Consider the following 14,584-nt stretch of genomic DNA (forward strand, 5'->3'; position numbering starts at 1 on the left):
ACTAATTACAATACAAAAGTGGAAATAAATTAATCACACATAACAATAAGAAGCATGTTCCAAAAATCTAAAAACAATTTTCGAAACAATAATCGACAATAACATTTTAAGAACGAACTTCAGTGCTTTGCAAATAAAATATCTCGGTGTGATATGTCATTTCTGAACACATTTCTAGCCCATTCTATAATCGAACCTTTAAACAGTGTTCGGTCGATGCCCCTTTCCTGCGAATAAATGTTCATTGTGCTTTTGCACCGGCTCGATATCTACACAAGCTGTTCCTAGACCCTTTCCAGCCGTTTATCAGACACGTCTTTTAAAGTCGTCGTCGCTGTCAAAAGGTATCAAACGGAGTATGCCTACGCCCATATGGCATGTACTCCTTCGCAACGTTGGCTCGTCCCAGGGAAAGCTTTTTTTTCTCCGTTTAAAGATTATGAACCGAATTGATAAGATTTCAAGGTCTCTTAGCTATATTAATAATGCACCAACGAAGCAGACTAAAAACTTCAATCAGATCCTTTAAATATACATTTCCCTTTATTTCCCAACACCAATTGAGTAAATTACAAAAAGATACCTAAACGACATACGGTATCCATCGTTAACGATTTTTATCGTTTAAAATTATTTACCTACATTTTAACCTAGAGAGTAATACTTACCTGTTAAACATGATTTAGATTTTACGACAATAAAAGGAACTTTGAAACAAATACATAAATCAATACAAAACTTAAAACAACAATGTTGTAAGCCTTCTGTGCCTCGTGTCTACCCATAAATATTAATATTAATCGAGTCATGTAGAAACAGCTCATCATAATAAAATAAGCTACACCACTGAAGATCAAAATGCTTTGTTTGAGTCTGACTTCAGTTGTTTGATACTCGTAATGGTCACTTCGTATTTTCACTTTGTTGCGCGAACAAAGGTGAGAGAAGGCAACTAACATTTTGTGGCTCTTTCATAAATTTTTTGTTCTTTCATCAAGCTATGTCACGTTCATGAGGCTAGAAACTTAACTCCTTATTAATTTCAAAGTCTGTGAATTAGCTATTTGGCTATAACCATGTGCTTCTACTCACCATCCCCGAATGAGAGTTATCTCAAGCTCTATAAGTTAAGAATTAACTTTATGACTTATGTTCTAGGTTTACTTGATTAAGTGTGATGATTCGAGTCCTTCATTTAGCTTCAAGAGGCCTTTTCGAGGTACTTGGGATAATTCTAATTGTTTTCGTTGACTGTGAACACTAAATTTAAATTGGAAGAACAACTACCTCATTGTTGGCAAAACAATCGTTGCGTATTATATGAGGAAGATTTCAAATCATTTTCTGTGACAAAACTGTAGTAGTCGACCAAGCTATTACTGCCAACAATTATTTCATTGTGCGACCACTTGTTTCGAATGAGGTTACCTATAATTCCCTGAATAAGCCTCTTGGAGCCTTTTGCAAATCTAATCATTCACTCTTAATCTTTGGTGAGAAAGACCCACCATCAAACTTATCAACCATCTCTTTTAAAGAGGGCAAGGTCTCCTCTAAGGTAATTTTGCACTTCATATAACGGCACCTGGACTCTTCCAATTCGCGTTTGACTTGTTTGCCCTCACGGAGCATCTGATTAATTATGTAATACTCTTGAGCCTTGCGCACGAGGAAAATCAGCACCAGGATCAAAGAACCACCTTCCCAAACGCCTGGCATGGAATCCCAATAATAGCAATCTAAAGAACGATCAAAATTGGGCAATGGAAAGAAGAGATGTAGTCACTCGCGGTGTGGATAACGACATTTCGACTTCGCACTCCTTCAGAATTTGATTTGATTGATAAAGCCGACAACGTTACACGTCACCTTATGAAGCATAATGCTTAGCTTTGATTGACTCGTTTTCATCGGCTGTTTTCCACTCGTTGGAGGAGGCTGTATCTTGCCTTTCCGACCTCGAACTCGAGTATTGAGAGGTATTTACGAGCTCACTATATTGCCTTGGGAATTATTTCCTTTTATGAATAAGGTTTGACTTCGTGCAGGGTCTTAAGGGAAAGCAGTCAAGCTAAACACACCCTTTCCCACTCGTATGAAATTTGTATCCTAATGCTGTCATTTTTATTTATTTAGGGGAAATGTCAGATGCAACTAAACAAACACGCTATTGAAAACAAAAGAAAGACCAACTTACGTCCAAACACTGCACTTGCGAGGAGAAGCCCTGTGATTACTCGGGAAATCGTCCACTTGATTGCAGTGTGCGCTTCTGATTCCAGTTTAGTCACCAATCCCTGTAAAATGTGTATGTCGACTCCACGTTTGGCTAAACGATCCCTTAGGATTCTCAAATCCCATTCCCATTTTTCCAAGCCGATGGTTGAATGATAAGGGAAGTTGCCAAACTGCAAAAAGATTTTGACACTTGAGATTTACTGTTAGTACTCGGTAACTTTGCTATTCCTTTAGTTTAATTGTTACAATCTGATTGGCTACGCTACTCGCCATCTATTCCCTGATAGAGAGCGGGTACGGTGATTATCCCAACAGTGTGCCGTTATAAACAAAATTTTATGAAACTCGAGCCTGTCCTGTTCGTAACTTTTTAGGTACTTGTACATTTCCACCAAAACATTCGGATAATCGCTCTCGATTTCTATGCATAATGGTTTTTCGAGCTTCTCCCTTATCAACTATCAAGCAATAGAAATCTCGAGCTCATGATTTCATTGTTGCGCTTTCGATGAGGCAGTTTAGGAGTTAGTTTTGCTGATGTTGGCAATTACTATTATAGTTGGCATTGGTTGCCGTGTAATGGTGCTGATGGTAGATGGGGTGTTGATAGTAGTAATAGTACATGAAGATCGTGGGGTGGGTGGAATCAGTGACATTCATAGCTGTTGTATCTGTTGTGTCACACTTTTGGGGTTTATTATTATGTTGTATATTATTATATTATATATTTATTGTTCTGGCGTTTGAAGTTCGTGATGCCATTTTTTTTCTGGGAATTTCGAAATATTTTTGATAAACAGCTCTACAGGATACATATCCTAGGATCTGCTCTTGATTAAGCATCTTTCTCAGAGAACACACTGAAGCAAATTTGGATAAAATGCAAATACAGCACGGTCGTTATTTAAGTTAAGTAAAATAAGGCTGTGAGTATCTTGAAAGTGGACATTTACCTTTTCCCACAATTTGCTTTCCTCATGGCATATTTCCTTCAGACTAACTTTAATTTGTTCTCCGTCATGTTTCATTTTGTCTCTTCCTTCGATGTCTATTGGTGGTGTTTGCATATATTGAACCACTGTACGCACTGTGGTGGGAACAATGGCTAAGAATCCCCTTGGCAAGTTATACAAAAGTACAAGCAGGGCTGCTATGAACTCAGCCAGCTTTTTTGTCACTGGTGAAATTTCAGCATCAGTTCCACTTGGGTGACGATGAAGGACCAGCTCCGAAACTTGTCTATCACCAGTTTCTTGAACGGACCCCTTTAAAGAATCTCCATTATCCGCCATTTTGGCTCGATTTCTTCAAAACAGGTAGGACCTGCTAGATGGAGCAGAGCTTTGAATAAGACCTACGTTCTAGTACACTGGTTCATGCATATTCTTTATAACTCGCGATTTTCAGCCAGAAATCTTTATTCAAAGTGCCTATAACACTTTATTTATTTATACTAGATCAACATTATTTAAGGTTAATAATAACTTAGGTGTTTTAGCGCCAGATTCCCTAAACTTACTTTTGCATTGCAAAGAAGATTCCAGATAAATAAACCGCGACAAATGGCATGTAAGTTAACAGAATTTTTTTTCTTTCTTTTAAGAATGATTGATAAGTAGAATCGTACGTTCCTGACTCGTGGGTAAGTTATCTAAAAAACACCTAGGACGTTGTTTTCAATTTTACCTCTCAATACTAAGAGAACTCAATTATCCTCGCCGAATGATAGCGTAATTGGATGACATTTCTTTGAAAAACCTGTCGAATGACATCGATCGCGAGCTACACTACTCGTTTAACTGATAACAACAGTCTTGTTAAATGCAATTCGTCAATCTTTCCGAACATTTCCTGAGCTATAGCATTGAGGTTTTTTTTTTCTTTAAGAGTGCCTTAAACTTGGTGAGCTATCTTTGTAATTCTTAGAACCCGACTAGTATCAACAAACTCACATCTGGATATATGCAAATGTGCAATCATATTCGTGATGCACTAGATAATTTACTTCGGGTTCAAGAACCAGGAGAATCAACCAAAAACTTCTCCTAGGGGCAAAAACCATTTGCGGTACCTTTTTGCTCTCAAGTTGGAATATATGGGGAAAGACAGAAACATACCTAGTCTCACTGTGTTTGAATAGCTTTCGTGACCCAACTCCATAGGAAACTTTTCATTCGCGTGACGGGTCCACTTTGAAAGAAATATTCTCGCTTCTCGTCCGACACTTTTTATGAAAATTTATTTGATCATTTCCACATATCCAAAAGAAAGCAAAAGGCAGGAAGAGGGATGAGTAGAAGTCTGACCACTTGACAAGAGAATGAAAAGCTGTGATGTGTGATAAAATTCTCGGAATCCTGAACAATCATGACACACATTTTCTAAGAAACGATGAATGTATTTTCTTGTCCGAGTTTGAAATCTCACGGTACATTTAAACACGAAAATATATACTCCTCCGTTGTTGGAACCAAAATGGCATAGAACTGAGGAATTTGTCGTCGCAAGTCAATGAAGGCGAGTTGTGAAGTCGAAATATCGTAGTTTTTCACTTGAGAGCAAATCGTAATCGAAATTTTCTTCGCTTTCTCGGACGGACGTAGCTACAATGTAAAACAAATTTCTTACCCTTTACAAAGTTGATATATGTTGAAGTTGAACCATATGACGCAGCAACTACATATAAATTTACAATAAAATTTATTTGATCGATCGAATCTGTTTTTAAAATATTCACAATTCTGGCGTATTACATGACTATTTTTTTCGGTTTCCACGAAAACATGCAGATGTATAAACCAAGTAAGCTGCTCTTGGAATGTGCTTGTAAAATTATTTATTTCCGATATTTTGTAATTTTTTTCACTTCAAATATATTAGTTTAAGTCTATGTTTTATCATTTTAAACCCGTTGTAAGATGTGAAAAATTACTTTGAGTCGATCGTAAGTGGAACGATCGATTGAATTTCTATCGAAGTGAATAATTGTCATTTAAGCCAAATTCAGTGTTCATTCCAAGAAAAAGAGATACGTGTTGAAGATCATGACAACCTGTTTTAACTTCCTCTGCAACCTTTACAGTGAACACCGCAAGTTTGAAGATAAAACCATTTAACGAAGAAGGTAAGAAAAGCTAACCGTTAAGGTAAAACCATTAAACTTTGAGTGATGTCGAAAAGGTCAGATTGAAGACTTATAGTTTCCTCGAAACAAGGAAAACCATAACTTGCTCAGAGTCTCTTCTGATCACAGGAATTATGCGAAACATCTTTTAATTTTTATTTCGTACTCAGTCTCACTAGTTTTAAACTCAGCATCCCGACTTATTGCATGCTTCAAGTCTTCGAGAAGGTTTTGTTAAGTACGTGATAATGATGTCAATTTGGCCTATGTTCACATGCTACGGCTTTTGGAAATATTCTCGCAATTTGGTCTCATCAGCTCATAATCAGTTTAACTCGCCCACACAGGTCGACATAGAAGAAAGAAACAACCAATGGGCAATGTTTTCTTGGAAGATTCTTACAGTTTAAAACGAAAATGTGCATGATACTAACGGGAATTCGATGAACAAAATCATAGCCACGATGTCTTGAAATTTTGTCATTTAAATTGCTTTTTAGCCGTTCTGATCTAACTGCATAGCGTCTCCTGACCGTAAAGGAAAGGATTTCTCTCAAATATTTATTTTTCTTGCCCTCTTATTTTTTTTTTATATTCTTATCCGTATATTTGTTTGTCGAGCGAAGAGGTATTACGGAAATCTTTCGGTTTGTTCAATGTTTTGTCCACTACCACTTCTCGATGGACAGCTAACAAAAACATTACGCCCAGGAAATCGATAGATCTTTCCCTCGTTTTCTATAAAGAAATAAGCTAAGTTAGGGAAATTAATCTTGTTTTTCATTTCTATTTGAAAGAATAGGAACTTTGGTAACCATAAGCGGATGATAAATGAGCCGCAGCGAAGCAAATCGGTCGCTTGGAACACTGACTTACAGAATAATGATTAACTAGTTCTCTCAACCTTTCTTACCTTTTTTGGTTGCACAGAATGAACTGTGAAAAACTATTTACCACAATGAGGAAGCTAGGGGTTAATGCCTAACTTTTATGTCTGCTTAAAAATGAAACTGAAAACACTTTGCTGGTTGTTTTGCCGATCGTTTCATGAGCCTGTCACGCGACCTAAACAGCCCACGCTAGTAGCCTTTGCCAGTCTTAGGTCGGTCAACGGCAGCTAAGAGCACTTTTTATCATTTAATAAAATGATCTTTAAATACTTCCAAACAGCTTGTGCTAAGGTACATTTCCTGAAATCAATACTTGTTCCCTTACACCTAAGTAAGTTCTTCTGTAACATGTTCATTCCCTGACCCCTTAAGAAAGAAGGAGTCGAGTTATATCACCGTTCTGACTTTTTTCTTAGAAAGACCGCTAAAAACATTTACATACCTCCACTGCGATATTTTCAGAGCTTTTTGATTGAGTTTATTTCACTGCAAACATATACAGGGATGAAGGAGAGAAAGACGCAAAACTTCTATTCTGGACGTATAACCTCCAATCTAAATCACAACTAAGGATCATGATTGAAAAAGCCGACAGGAACGAAAAAGTCGTTCGTAATTCTTCAAGAAAATTAGCATAAATTTGATGATTGAACCGTATTTATGCGTCTCCAATCCCAGCATTCTATAAATCATTCTATAAAATTATTTTTCAGTTTCCTCCCGAGATTACATGTACGTTCTAGTTCTGAATACGTACTAATTTCAAGTGACGATCCATACCTACGAGTCCCTCTCGGCATAGCATAACGTAAGTTTAACTTTCTTAAACCAACGCTTTTTAACAGAACCATTCATCTCATATTTCCGCACTTTTTAAAGCACTATTTTGATCGGTAGTTCGCAGAAATACAGGGGATTCCATAATTTTTTTCCCTTGAACGGCTGCCGAAAGTATGGGAGGCCGTAACGTGAAATCCAAACACAAGAACCTACTAAACTGGAACTGCTAAACGGAACCTGGCTAATCAAACGGCGGTATGAGGTCTTACAGGACCTTATAGCCGATGGTAGACCGCTAATAATCGGGCCTTTTACTGGAACCTCTGGAAATGCTCAGAAGTTTTAAGCAGCATTCTGATAAATGTTTTTTCGCATTTTAAGAAGTTTCCCGGAAAAACGAAACATAATCACAGTGTGCATGCTTAGCTACCGTGACAAGGAAGTATGGTAATGGTCGAGTACGTTTCGAAGAAAATCTTTGTTGTTATCTTAAAGGTTGCAATTTACATTTATGAATCAATCAAAGTATTTTGCAACTAAACTTTTCACGATATTGATCCAATATGTGCGAAAGGGTAACAACCGAATTCTACTTATAGTAAATATAGTATTTTGGGGTTGGAATTTTTGTTTCCGTATCTGATTACACCGGAAGTGTCGAAATCCTCAAACGATTGCATGAACATTTTCCTAGAAAATCCTGAATAAAGTTAATTCGTTGTCTATCTCAGTGTGATTATTTCAAAATTGTACCTTCTGAAAAAATTAAGGTTAAGGGGAACGAAAAGCGAAATGATTTCAGTCCACTCATTTACAATGCACTGGAAGGCAACAGGAAAGGTAAGAACACTTTAAAGTTTTGCACGTTGTAGTCACATTAATCTATAAAACGAGAGTCGCCATTTCCTTAATTGAGAAATCGAAGTGACTAAAATCTTCGATCGTCTTTGAAGATCGAGAGCTACAAATAAACTACTGTTGACTTGAGGCGATTCTTTTCAGTATTTCTAATTTTTCTCCATGGATGGAACTTTCAAGTCGATGCACTAACCACAATCACGCAGCTTGTTGCCGTGAACTGCGGCCTTTGTAAAGATTAGATTTCCTTCAGATGCATCCGAACTTCCCCTGAGCTAAAGCATTTTTTTTTATAAGAGAGTGTTGGTAATGTTTCGAAATCCCATACTTTAAAAGTGAGTTTTCTGTCTAATTCTTAGAAACTGATCAGTATCAACGAACACAACAAGATATCCAGTGTAACATGTGAATATATGCAAATTTGCAATCATGTTCGTGATACTTTGGGTCATTACTCTGAGATTTGATTCTCAAGGACAAAAAAGAAATATGCGATACCTTTTTTTTTTTTTAAATTGCAATAAATGGGGAAAGACAGAAACATACTTAGTCTCGTTTTGTTTGAATAGCTTTCGTGACCTAACTCTTCAGATAACTTTAACTCGCGTGACACGTCCACTTTGAATGAAATATTGTCACTCATCGGCCAAAGTTGTGTGTGACAATTTTTTTTAATCAATTTTGATAATTTCTACACATCGGAAAGAAAAATGAAATGAGCTAGAAGAATAATTAGTAGAAATCTGACCTCTTGACGAGAGAATGAAAAGTTGTGATGTGTGTTGAAATTCTTGGAAACCTGAATGATCGTGACATCCATTTTCCAAGAACGAAACGGTGAAAGGGTGAATGTATTTTCTTTTCCGTAATTAAAATTAAAGAATTCCATGATATATACAAACACAAAAATACTGCTCTGTTGTTGAAGTCAAAATGGCACTGAACTGAGGACTTTGTGGTTGTAAATGGAGAAGGTGAGTTGTAAAATCGAAATACCGCAGCTTATCATTTGAAAGCATATCATTTCCCCTATAATGCAATCGCAAATTTTTCGCTTTCCGCTTTCTTGGGTGAACGAAGCAACAATGATCACCAAATTGCTCACCTTTTACAAAGTTGGAAACTACAAAGATACTTATCATAACATCTAACTTCTTTGCTCAAGATTCCGCTTTTAAAATGTTTGCAATTCTCGTGTATTATATGATTATGTTTTGGTTTTTGCACGAAAAGATGCAGACGTGCAAACCAACTTAGCTGCCCTTAAATAATGCATTTATATGTTTTTTAATTTTTTTTCTAACATTTGAGAAAAATTTTAACTTCATATATATTAGACTTAGATCTCGGCTTTTGCTGTCTTGTGCGCATTGTTGAATGTGAACGATTATTTTCAGTCGGACGATTCATGGAATTGTTATCAGGATAAATAATAGTCATTTAGAGCTCATTTCCGTTTTCATTCCAGGAAAGAGAGATGCTTGTTGAAGGTCATAGCAATTTCCCTTGACCACTAAAGGCAAATCTGTTCCTTTTTTTGTTTTTTACAGCTAGTGCTGCGAGCTGAAAATGCAACGATTTACTGAGGAAAGGAAGTAAAGCTAACAGTTAAGGTAAAACTATTGGGTTAGTTTAAAATTATTAAAGGTTAGTTTAGAAACTTAGTTTCCCAGAAAAGAAACAGCAACCATCGCTTGTTGGTTTATAATATCTTATGATCACAGAAATGAAATGAAACACTTTTTCGTTTCTGGTTCGTGCTCAGTCACACTAATTTTACGCTCTGCGTTCCGACTCATTGTCAGGCTTCAAGTCTTTAAGCAGGTTTTGTCAAATACGTAAAGCCCCTGTCGATTTTGGACATCCCTACACGCTACGACTTTGAGAAATGTTCTTGTCACTTGGTTTCGCCAGCTCAAACCCAACTGAAGCGAAATGTAAACAACAATTCCTCCCCGAAGGAAAAGATAGCAGTTACCTGAACTCAGGTGAAAACTGTGAACTGAATTGTACCAAGAAGTAAAATAAAACTCCTCGATGTAGAAATTGAGAACAATTAACTGGACGCTGAGTGATTTCTGCGAAAGATTTTTTAAGATGGTGGTTACATTTGAAAACGAGAACGTAATGTTAAAGGAATTCGACGAACGAATGATACGCATAATGTCTTGAAATGTTGTCATTTTTAATTTTTTCCTCAGCCGTTCAGATCCAGCCACAGAGCATTCCCTGAACGTAAAGGAAAAAATTTCGTGTAAAAAGACGTTGCTATTGCCTCTTTTTTTCATATTTTAATCCGTATATTTATTTTTCGAGCTATGATTTTCGGAAAAGTTTCGGTTTGTTCGGTAATGTTATGTCAACTACCACTACTTCTCGAGTAGCAGCTCACGTAAACATTTCGCTCAGGGTATACAGTAGCTCTCTTCGTCATTTTTTATTTAGGTACTAGCTTAGTTCAATAGTAAATTTAATAATGTAATGATGTTTTCTCTTTATCCTCGAGAGAGAAGGAAGTGTAAGCCGTGAGCGAAAAACAAGCAAGTTTTACTTTAGCATACCGAAGCCTATCGGCACAATGACCTACAGAACAACTATCAAATAGTTCTCTCAACCTTACTTACCGTTTCTTGTTCGGCTGAATTAGCTGTGAAGAACTATTTAATAAACCGAGTGAACTAGGATTGAAAACTTAACCTATTTCCGCCTCAACGGACAACTGAAACTGAAAGTGCTTTAATTTGTGGGATGTTTTCTGTTGCTGATCGTCACATGACCACTAGAGCCTGTCTTTGGCCAATGAGAACTAAGGAGATTTGAAGAACATTTCACAGATCTGAAGAACAATAAATTTTTCCCAACAGATGGTACTGGTACATCTTCCCTTTCACCCAACTGACAAAATAGAATAACAGAAAACCAAATGCTAACTCATTAACCCCATAGAGAGAAAGAGTCTATTTACCATTTTCATCTACCTTTGAGTCAGAAGAACATGTTCTCTGATTGGACATATCCAAATCTTCCACCGACGACTATTTTTGTCGATTGCTCTTAACGTTATAGAGCCAGGCTGGAGATTTTATAAATTTCATCGCTAAAGAAAGGGAATAAATCTGAAGTGGCTGGACACTTATAACAAAAAATACTCATGTAGCATTAAAAAAGGAAGCAACGTTGGGCTCTTACTTTGTGTAGAGGAAACAGTATGCGTCACAATAGAATTTGATCACAACTGGGAATAAGAAAACAATGAAAACAATGTAGTGTAATGTAGACTCTGTTTAATACACCAAGTAAGAGCCCAACGTTGCTTTACTTATATTTCATTGAACACTTTAATATATTTCGGTGATAAATCACTTCATTACTTCTATTTCATGAGAAATGACAACTTTAAAAAAGCTAAACCAATTTTATTTTAAACAAGAAAAGTAAAAAATTAATTTACAAGACATGTTATATAAGAGCTTAGTATTTCAGCTTGTCCTATTTCTTAGAAAATTCCCGATAATTAACATACTTTTAAATCATCTAGTTTTTATCTTAATTACTGAGTTTATTTCCATGCTTACTGCGCTGAAAGTAAATACAGACCTTCTGAACCTAAACTTGCAACCCTCCAATCTAATCAAGACTTAATGCTGGGGTAACAAAGTCATCAGAGATGAGAAGATGAGAAAGTCGTTTGTTATGCATAAAAAAGTTGCATCAGTATCTTGTCCACGGTGTCATCAGTTGAATTTGACTGAAATTTCGAGCCCTTTTCTACCCTTAAACAACGTTTTCATTTAAAAGGTACTTTATATTTTCTCACTGTGGATCGAGTGTTGAGTATGAATACGCTAGATCATTTCCTCAGTGTCCCCTTTGGTATGATATGACTATAGATAAATTTTTCTCTTGCTAGCGTTTTACGGAATAGGAAAACGATCGAGTAATTTACAGAAAGGTCTAGAACTTTTAAACAGCATTATTTGAAATGTTTGGGCACATTTTAAAGAGTTTTCGGGAAACAAAAACAACTGCAGAGCATGCTTAGGTACCATAACTAGACAATAGACGTAACAAAACACGTTTTGCAAAAAACCACTGTCCTCATCGAAGAAACTGCGATTCTTTAATTGGTCAAAATGTTTTTCTGCCGAGTTGATTCCCCGACCATTCATTCAAAGTGTATAAAGGATAACTAAAAGTTACTTCATGGAGTAAACACAGTATTTGTATGGGCACGATGCCTTCCCCCTGCCGTATTTAGCGTAAGTCTTCATTGTGACAATGAATTTAGTGTTTGTCTCTTAGTATTTTTTCAAACCATTGCAAATGCCGCAAAATATTTAGTTCTTAATAGCCTCAGGCGAATAAAATGTTGAGGTTTTTTCCACTCGATCGCGATGTACTAAACGGCAACATAATCTTAAAACCTCTTGATAAGGTAAGAACATTTTAAAAAATGGCAGAAGGTTTGCATCGTAAAGATACATCAACTTAGGACGATGATACCCAGGATCTAAAACTTTTAATCCTTTAATGCATCCCTAATTCCCACACACTAGTCACAATAGTGCAGAAACGGAAAATGATAATCTTGGACACAACTGTAACGAAGTGTGCCTGTTGCAGCGAACTGCGACTCTGGTCCGTTAATGTTTTAGGTTCTTAAGACATCGAAAATCTACCTCTGTGATATTCGATCGCCAGTCCTTCAATAAATTGCTCGCTATCGTGATTTGTTGGCTGACGTCTCTGAAGTAGATTAATTTCCATTAGAACCACGCTCTTAAGAAAATTAACTGTCGAGTTCCTCGGTCAGTCCTCTTCGCCATTTCTTATTTAGAAATTAGCGCAGTTCAAGAACATAATTATTCTTGTTTTCTATTTCTTCTAGAGAGACGAAGGACTGTGAACCATGAGCGGAAGACAAGTAAGTTTTACTTTAGCATACCGAATCCTATCGGAACAAAGACCTACAGAACAATTATTAGTTCTACAGAACATCATCAAATGGTTCTCTAAACCTTATCTACCGTTTCTTGTCTCAGTTGTTTAAGCTACAATACAAAGTTTCCAGAATAAATATGAAGAGATTCTGTCCGACAATTGTTGATGCCACAATTGCAATGATATTCCTGTATCGATAAGGAAGAATCTTATGTATTACTTTTCCGAGCTATCCATTTATCTGATGTGATTTCTCTTTTCCTCTCTGAAATTTGTCTTGCTTTGTTGTAACCTTTAAACCGTAAGAGTGCATGACCAGCAACTAGTTTATTCTTAGAGTAATATTGCTGAATCATTCATTAAAATCATGAAAATAAGGGAAACGATTGCAAACCCAAAAGGTTTTATTGCAAAACAAATCCTCCCGGTCAGTACCAAAGGAAATGTTTCGAGGAGAGTGTTGAGAATATTAATACTGATCTTAGAGTGTAAAGAGTTGATATATGGAAAAAATTAATTTAAATTAAAGGGCATCTAATCAGCTAACTATAATTTGCTCCTCTCTAGCTTCTCCCCTCTTTGCAATCATTAGAAAGGTTTGTAATTGTTGAAATGAAGGAAACATAAAAAAAGACCAAAACTGGTTTACTCCTTTGTCTGTACATTATTGCACTGTTATTGTGAGGCTTTGGTCTCAAATCTACGGCTGATCCCTGATAAAACAGGGTCTAGTGCTTAATTAAGATTTATAGAAGTGAATCTGCATTCATGAATCTTACCCACATACCTGTTTAATATACTGTATCTCTAAGTTTATTTGCTCAGGAAAATGGAAAAAATTGGATGATAACACTTATTCTTCTGCAATTTATGAATCGAGGGTAAATTTCCACATCAAAGAGAAATATAAAATTAATACGAATAAACACGTTAAATTGAAAGACCGTCTTTGTCATTGCTTACTGAATGGAGTTTGTGCGACAATCAATTCTTAAGGTTTTGTTGGGGACATTTGATGACAACCACTTACAAGTTATGCGAAAATGTAAACGTGGTAGTTGCAATGATAATAGGAACAAGCAGAGTCCAATTCGCTCTGTAATCATACGAGTAATTAACAAAATGGTACTACCACGAATCGGGAGTCCTAATAGCCAATCATTAAGGACAAACAAAGAGAGACTTTTTAATGTTTAAATGCTTGTTAAATGCCATCTCTGTCTCTACCGCTTGATTTCGTTGCACTGTGAGGGGGTGGCAACTTTATGTTTCTTTGTTGGATGCCTCTCTGGTGTATATCCCCTCTTAATAAAAGTCAAATCAGCCCGCTTTGCTCCTTTTGTTTCAGGATATTTGCCATCCTTTTGTTCCTCTGTTTTCGTTGAATTGGTCATTTCATCATCGATAAAAGTTACTGGCACAAATCTGTTTTGATCATAATTGTTAGATTTTTCCCTCTTGAGAGCCACAGTGTAATTTTCAATGTTACAAAAGCTATTACAGGCGTTGTCGTAGTTTTGTTACAGTGCTGTAGCAGGAAATTTATCGAATCGGCTACGTTCATATTTGCAGGTATAGAGATGTTGCGATGGGGGAGAATTTCTGTGATTTTTTCAAGTTGCTTTGAGAGAAATTAACGTTATTTTTTCCATGTCTAATTTTGATGAAATAAAGAATGAGTATGGAAGTTTGGAAAGCTTGGGAAAGTGCAAGAAACAACCCCTAGTACAGCATGAAAAGACAAGGCAGTCAT

At 36.4% G+C, this 14,584-nt stretch overlaps 1 protein-coding gene and 1 long non-coding RNA gene across 7 annotated transcripts; one reads left to right on the forward strand and one right to left on the reverse strand.

Annotated features, from left to right (window-relative positions):
- Positions 1-532: 532 nt before the first annotated feature.
- Positions 533-10,971, reverse strand: LOC149048424 (uncharacterized). Of its 5 annotated transcripts, none has more exons than XM_089201116.1 (4): positions 10,515-10,971; positions 3,192-3,561; positions 2,198-2,408; positions 533-1,739 (listed from the first exon to the last, which is right to left on the reverse strand). In XM_089201116.1, exons 2-4 carry the CDS (start codon positions 3,528-3,530, stop codon positions 1,474-1,476), a joined length of 816 nt encoding a protein of 271 aa, XP_089057242.1. In that variant the 5' UTR covers positions 3,531-3,561; positions 10,515-10,971; the 3' UTR covers positions 533-1,473. The 5 variants fall into 5 exon arrangements, with proteins under 5 accessions (XP_089057242.1, XP_089057244.1, XP_089057245.1 ...); XM_089201118.1 differs by having other exon boundaries at positions 3,192-3,564; XM_089201119.1 differs by lacking the exon at positions 10,515-10,971 and adding an exon at positions 6,276-6,924 and having other exon boundaries at positions 3,192-3,564.
- Positions 4,629-14,392, forward strand: LOC149048425 (uncharacterized). 2 transcript variants are annotated; one of them, XR_016185128.1, is made up of 6 exons: positions 4,635-4,755; positions 5,321-5,362; positions 6,966-7,060; positions 7,803-7,872; positions 9,441-9,503; positions 12,779-14,392. It is a non-coding gene; the product is annotated as an uncharacterized LOC149048425 (long non-coding RNA). The 2 variants fall into 2 exon arrangements; XR_016185127.1 differs by having other exon boundaries at positions 4,629-4,755; positions 6,966-7,872.
- Positions 14,393-14,584: the final 192 nt, after the last annotated feature.

The sequence above is a fragment of the Pocillopora damicornis genome, chromosome 3 (genome assembly GCF_964200805.1).
Source record: "Pocillopora damicornis chromosome 3, jaPocDami1.2, whole genome shotgun sequence".
In the NCBI taxonomy this organism is placed as follows: domain Eukaryota; kingdom Metazoa; phylum Cnidaria; class Anthozoa; order Scleractinia; family Pocilloporidae; genus Pocillopora; species Pocillopora damicornis.

Bases quoted from the DNA above. Each gene is read 5' to 3' on its own strand.
- LOC149048424 (XM_089201116.1), bottom strand. From the start codon at position 3,530: ATGGCGGATAATGGAGATTCTTTAAAGGGGTCCGTTCAAGAAACTGGT. The intron at 2,409-3,191 runs GTAAATGTCCAC...ATCTTTTTGCAG, and splicing joins AAAGCAAATTGTGGGAAAAG to TTTGGCAACTTCCCTTATCA. The intron at 1,740-2,197 runs GTAAGTTGGTCT...ATCGTTCTTTAG, and splicing joins CGCAAGTGCAGTGTTTGGAC to ATTGCTATTATTGGGATTCC.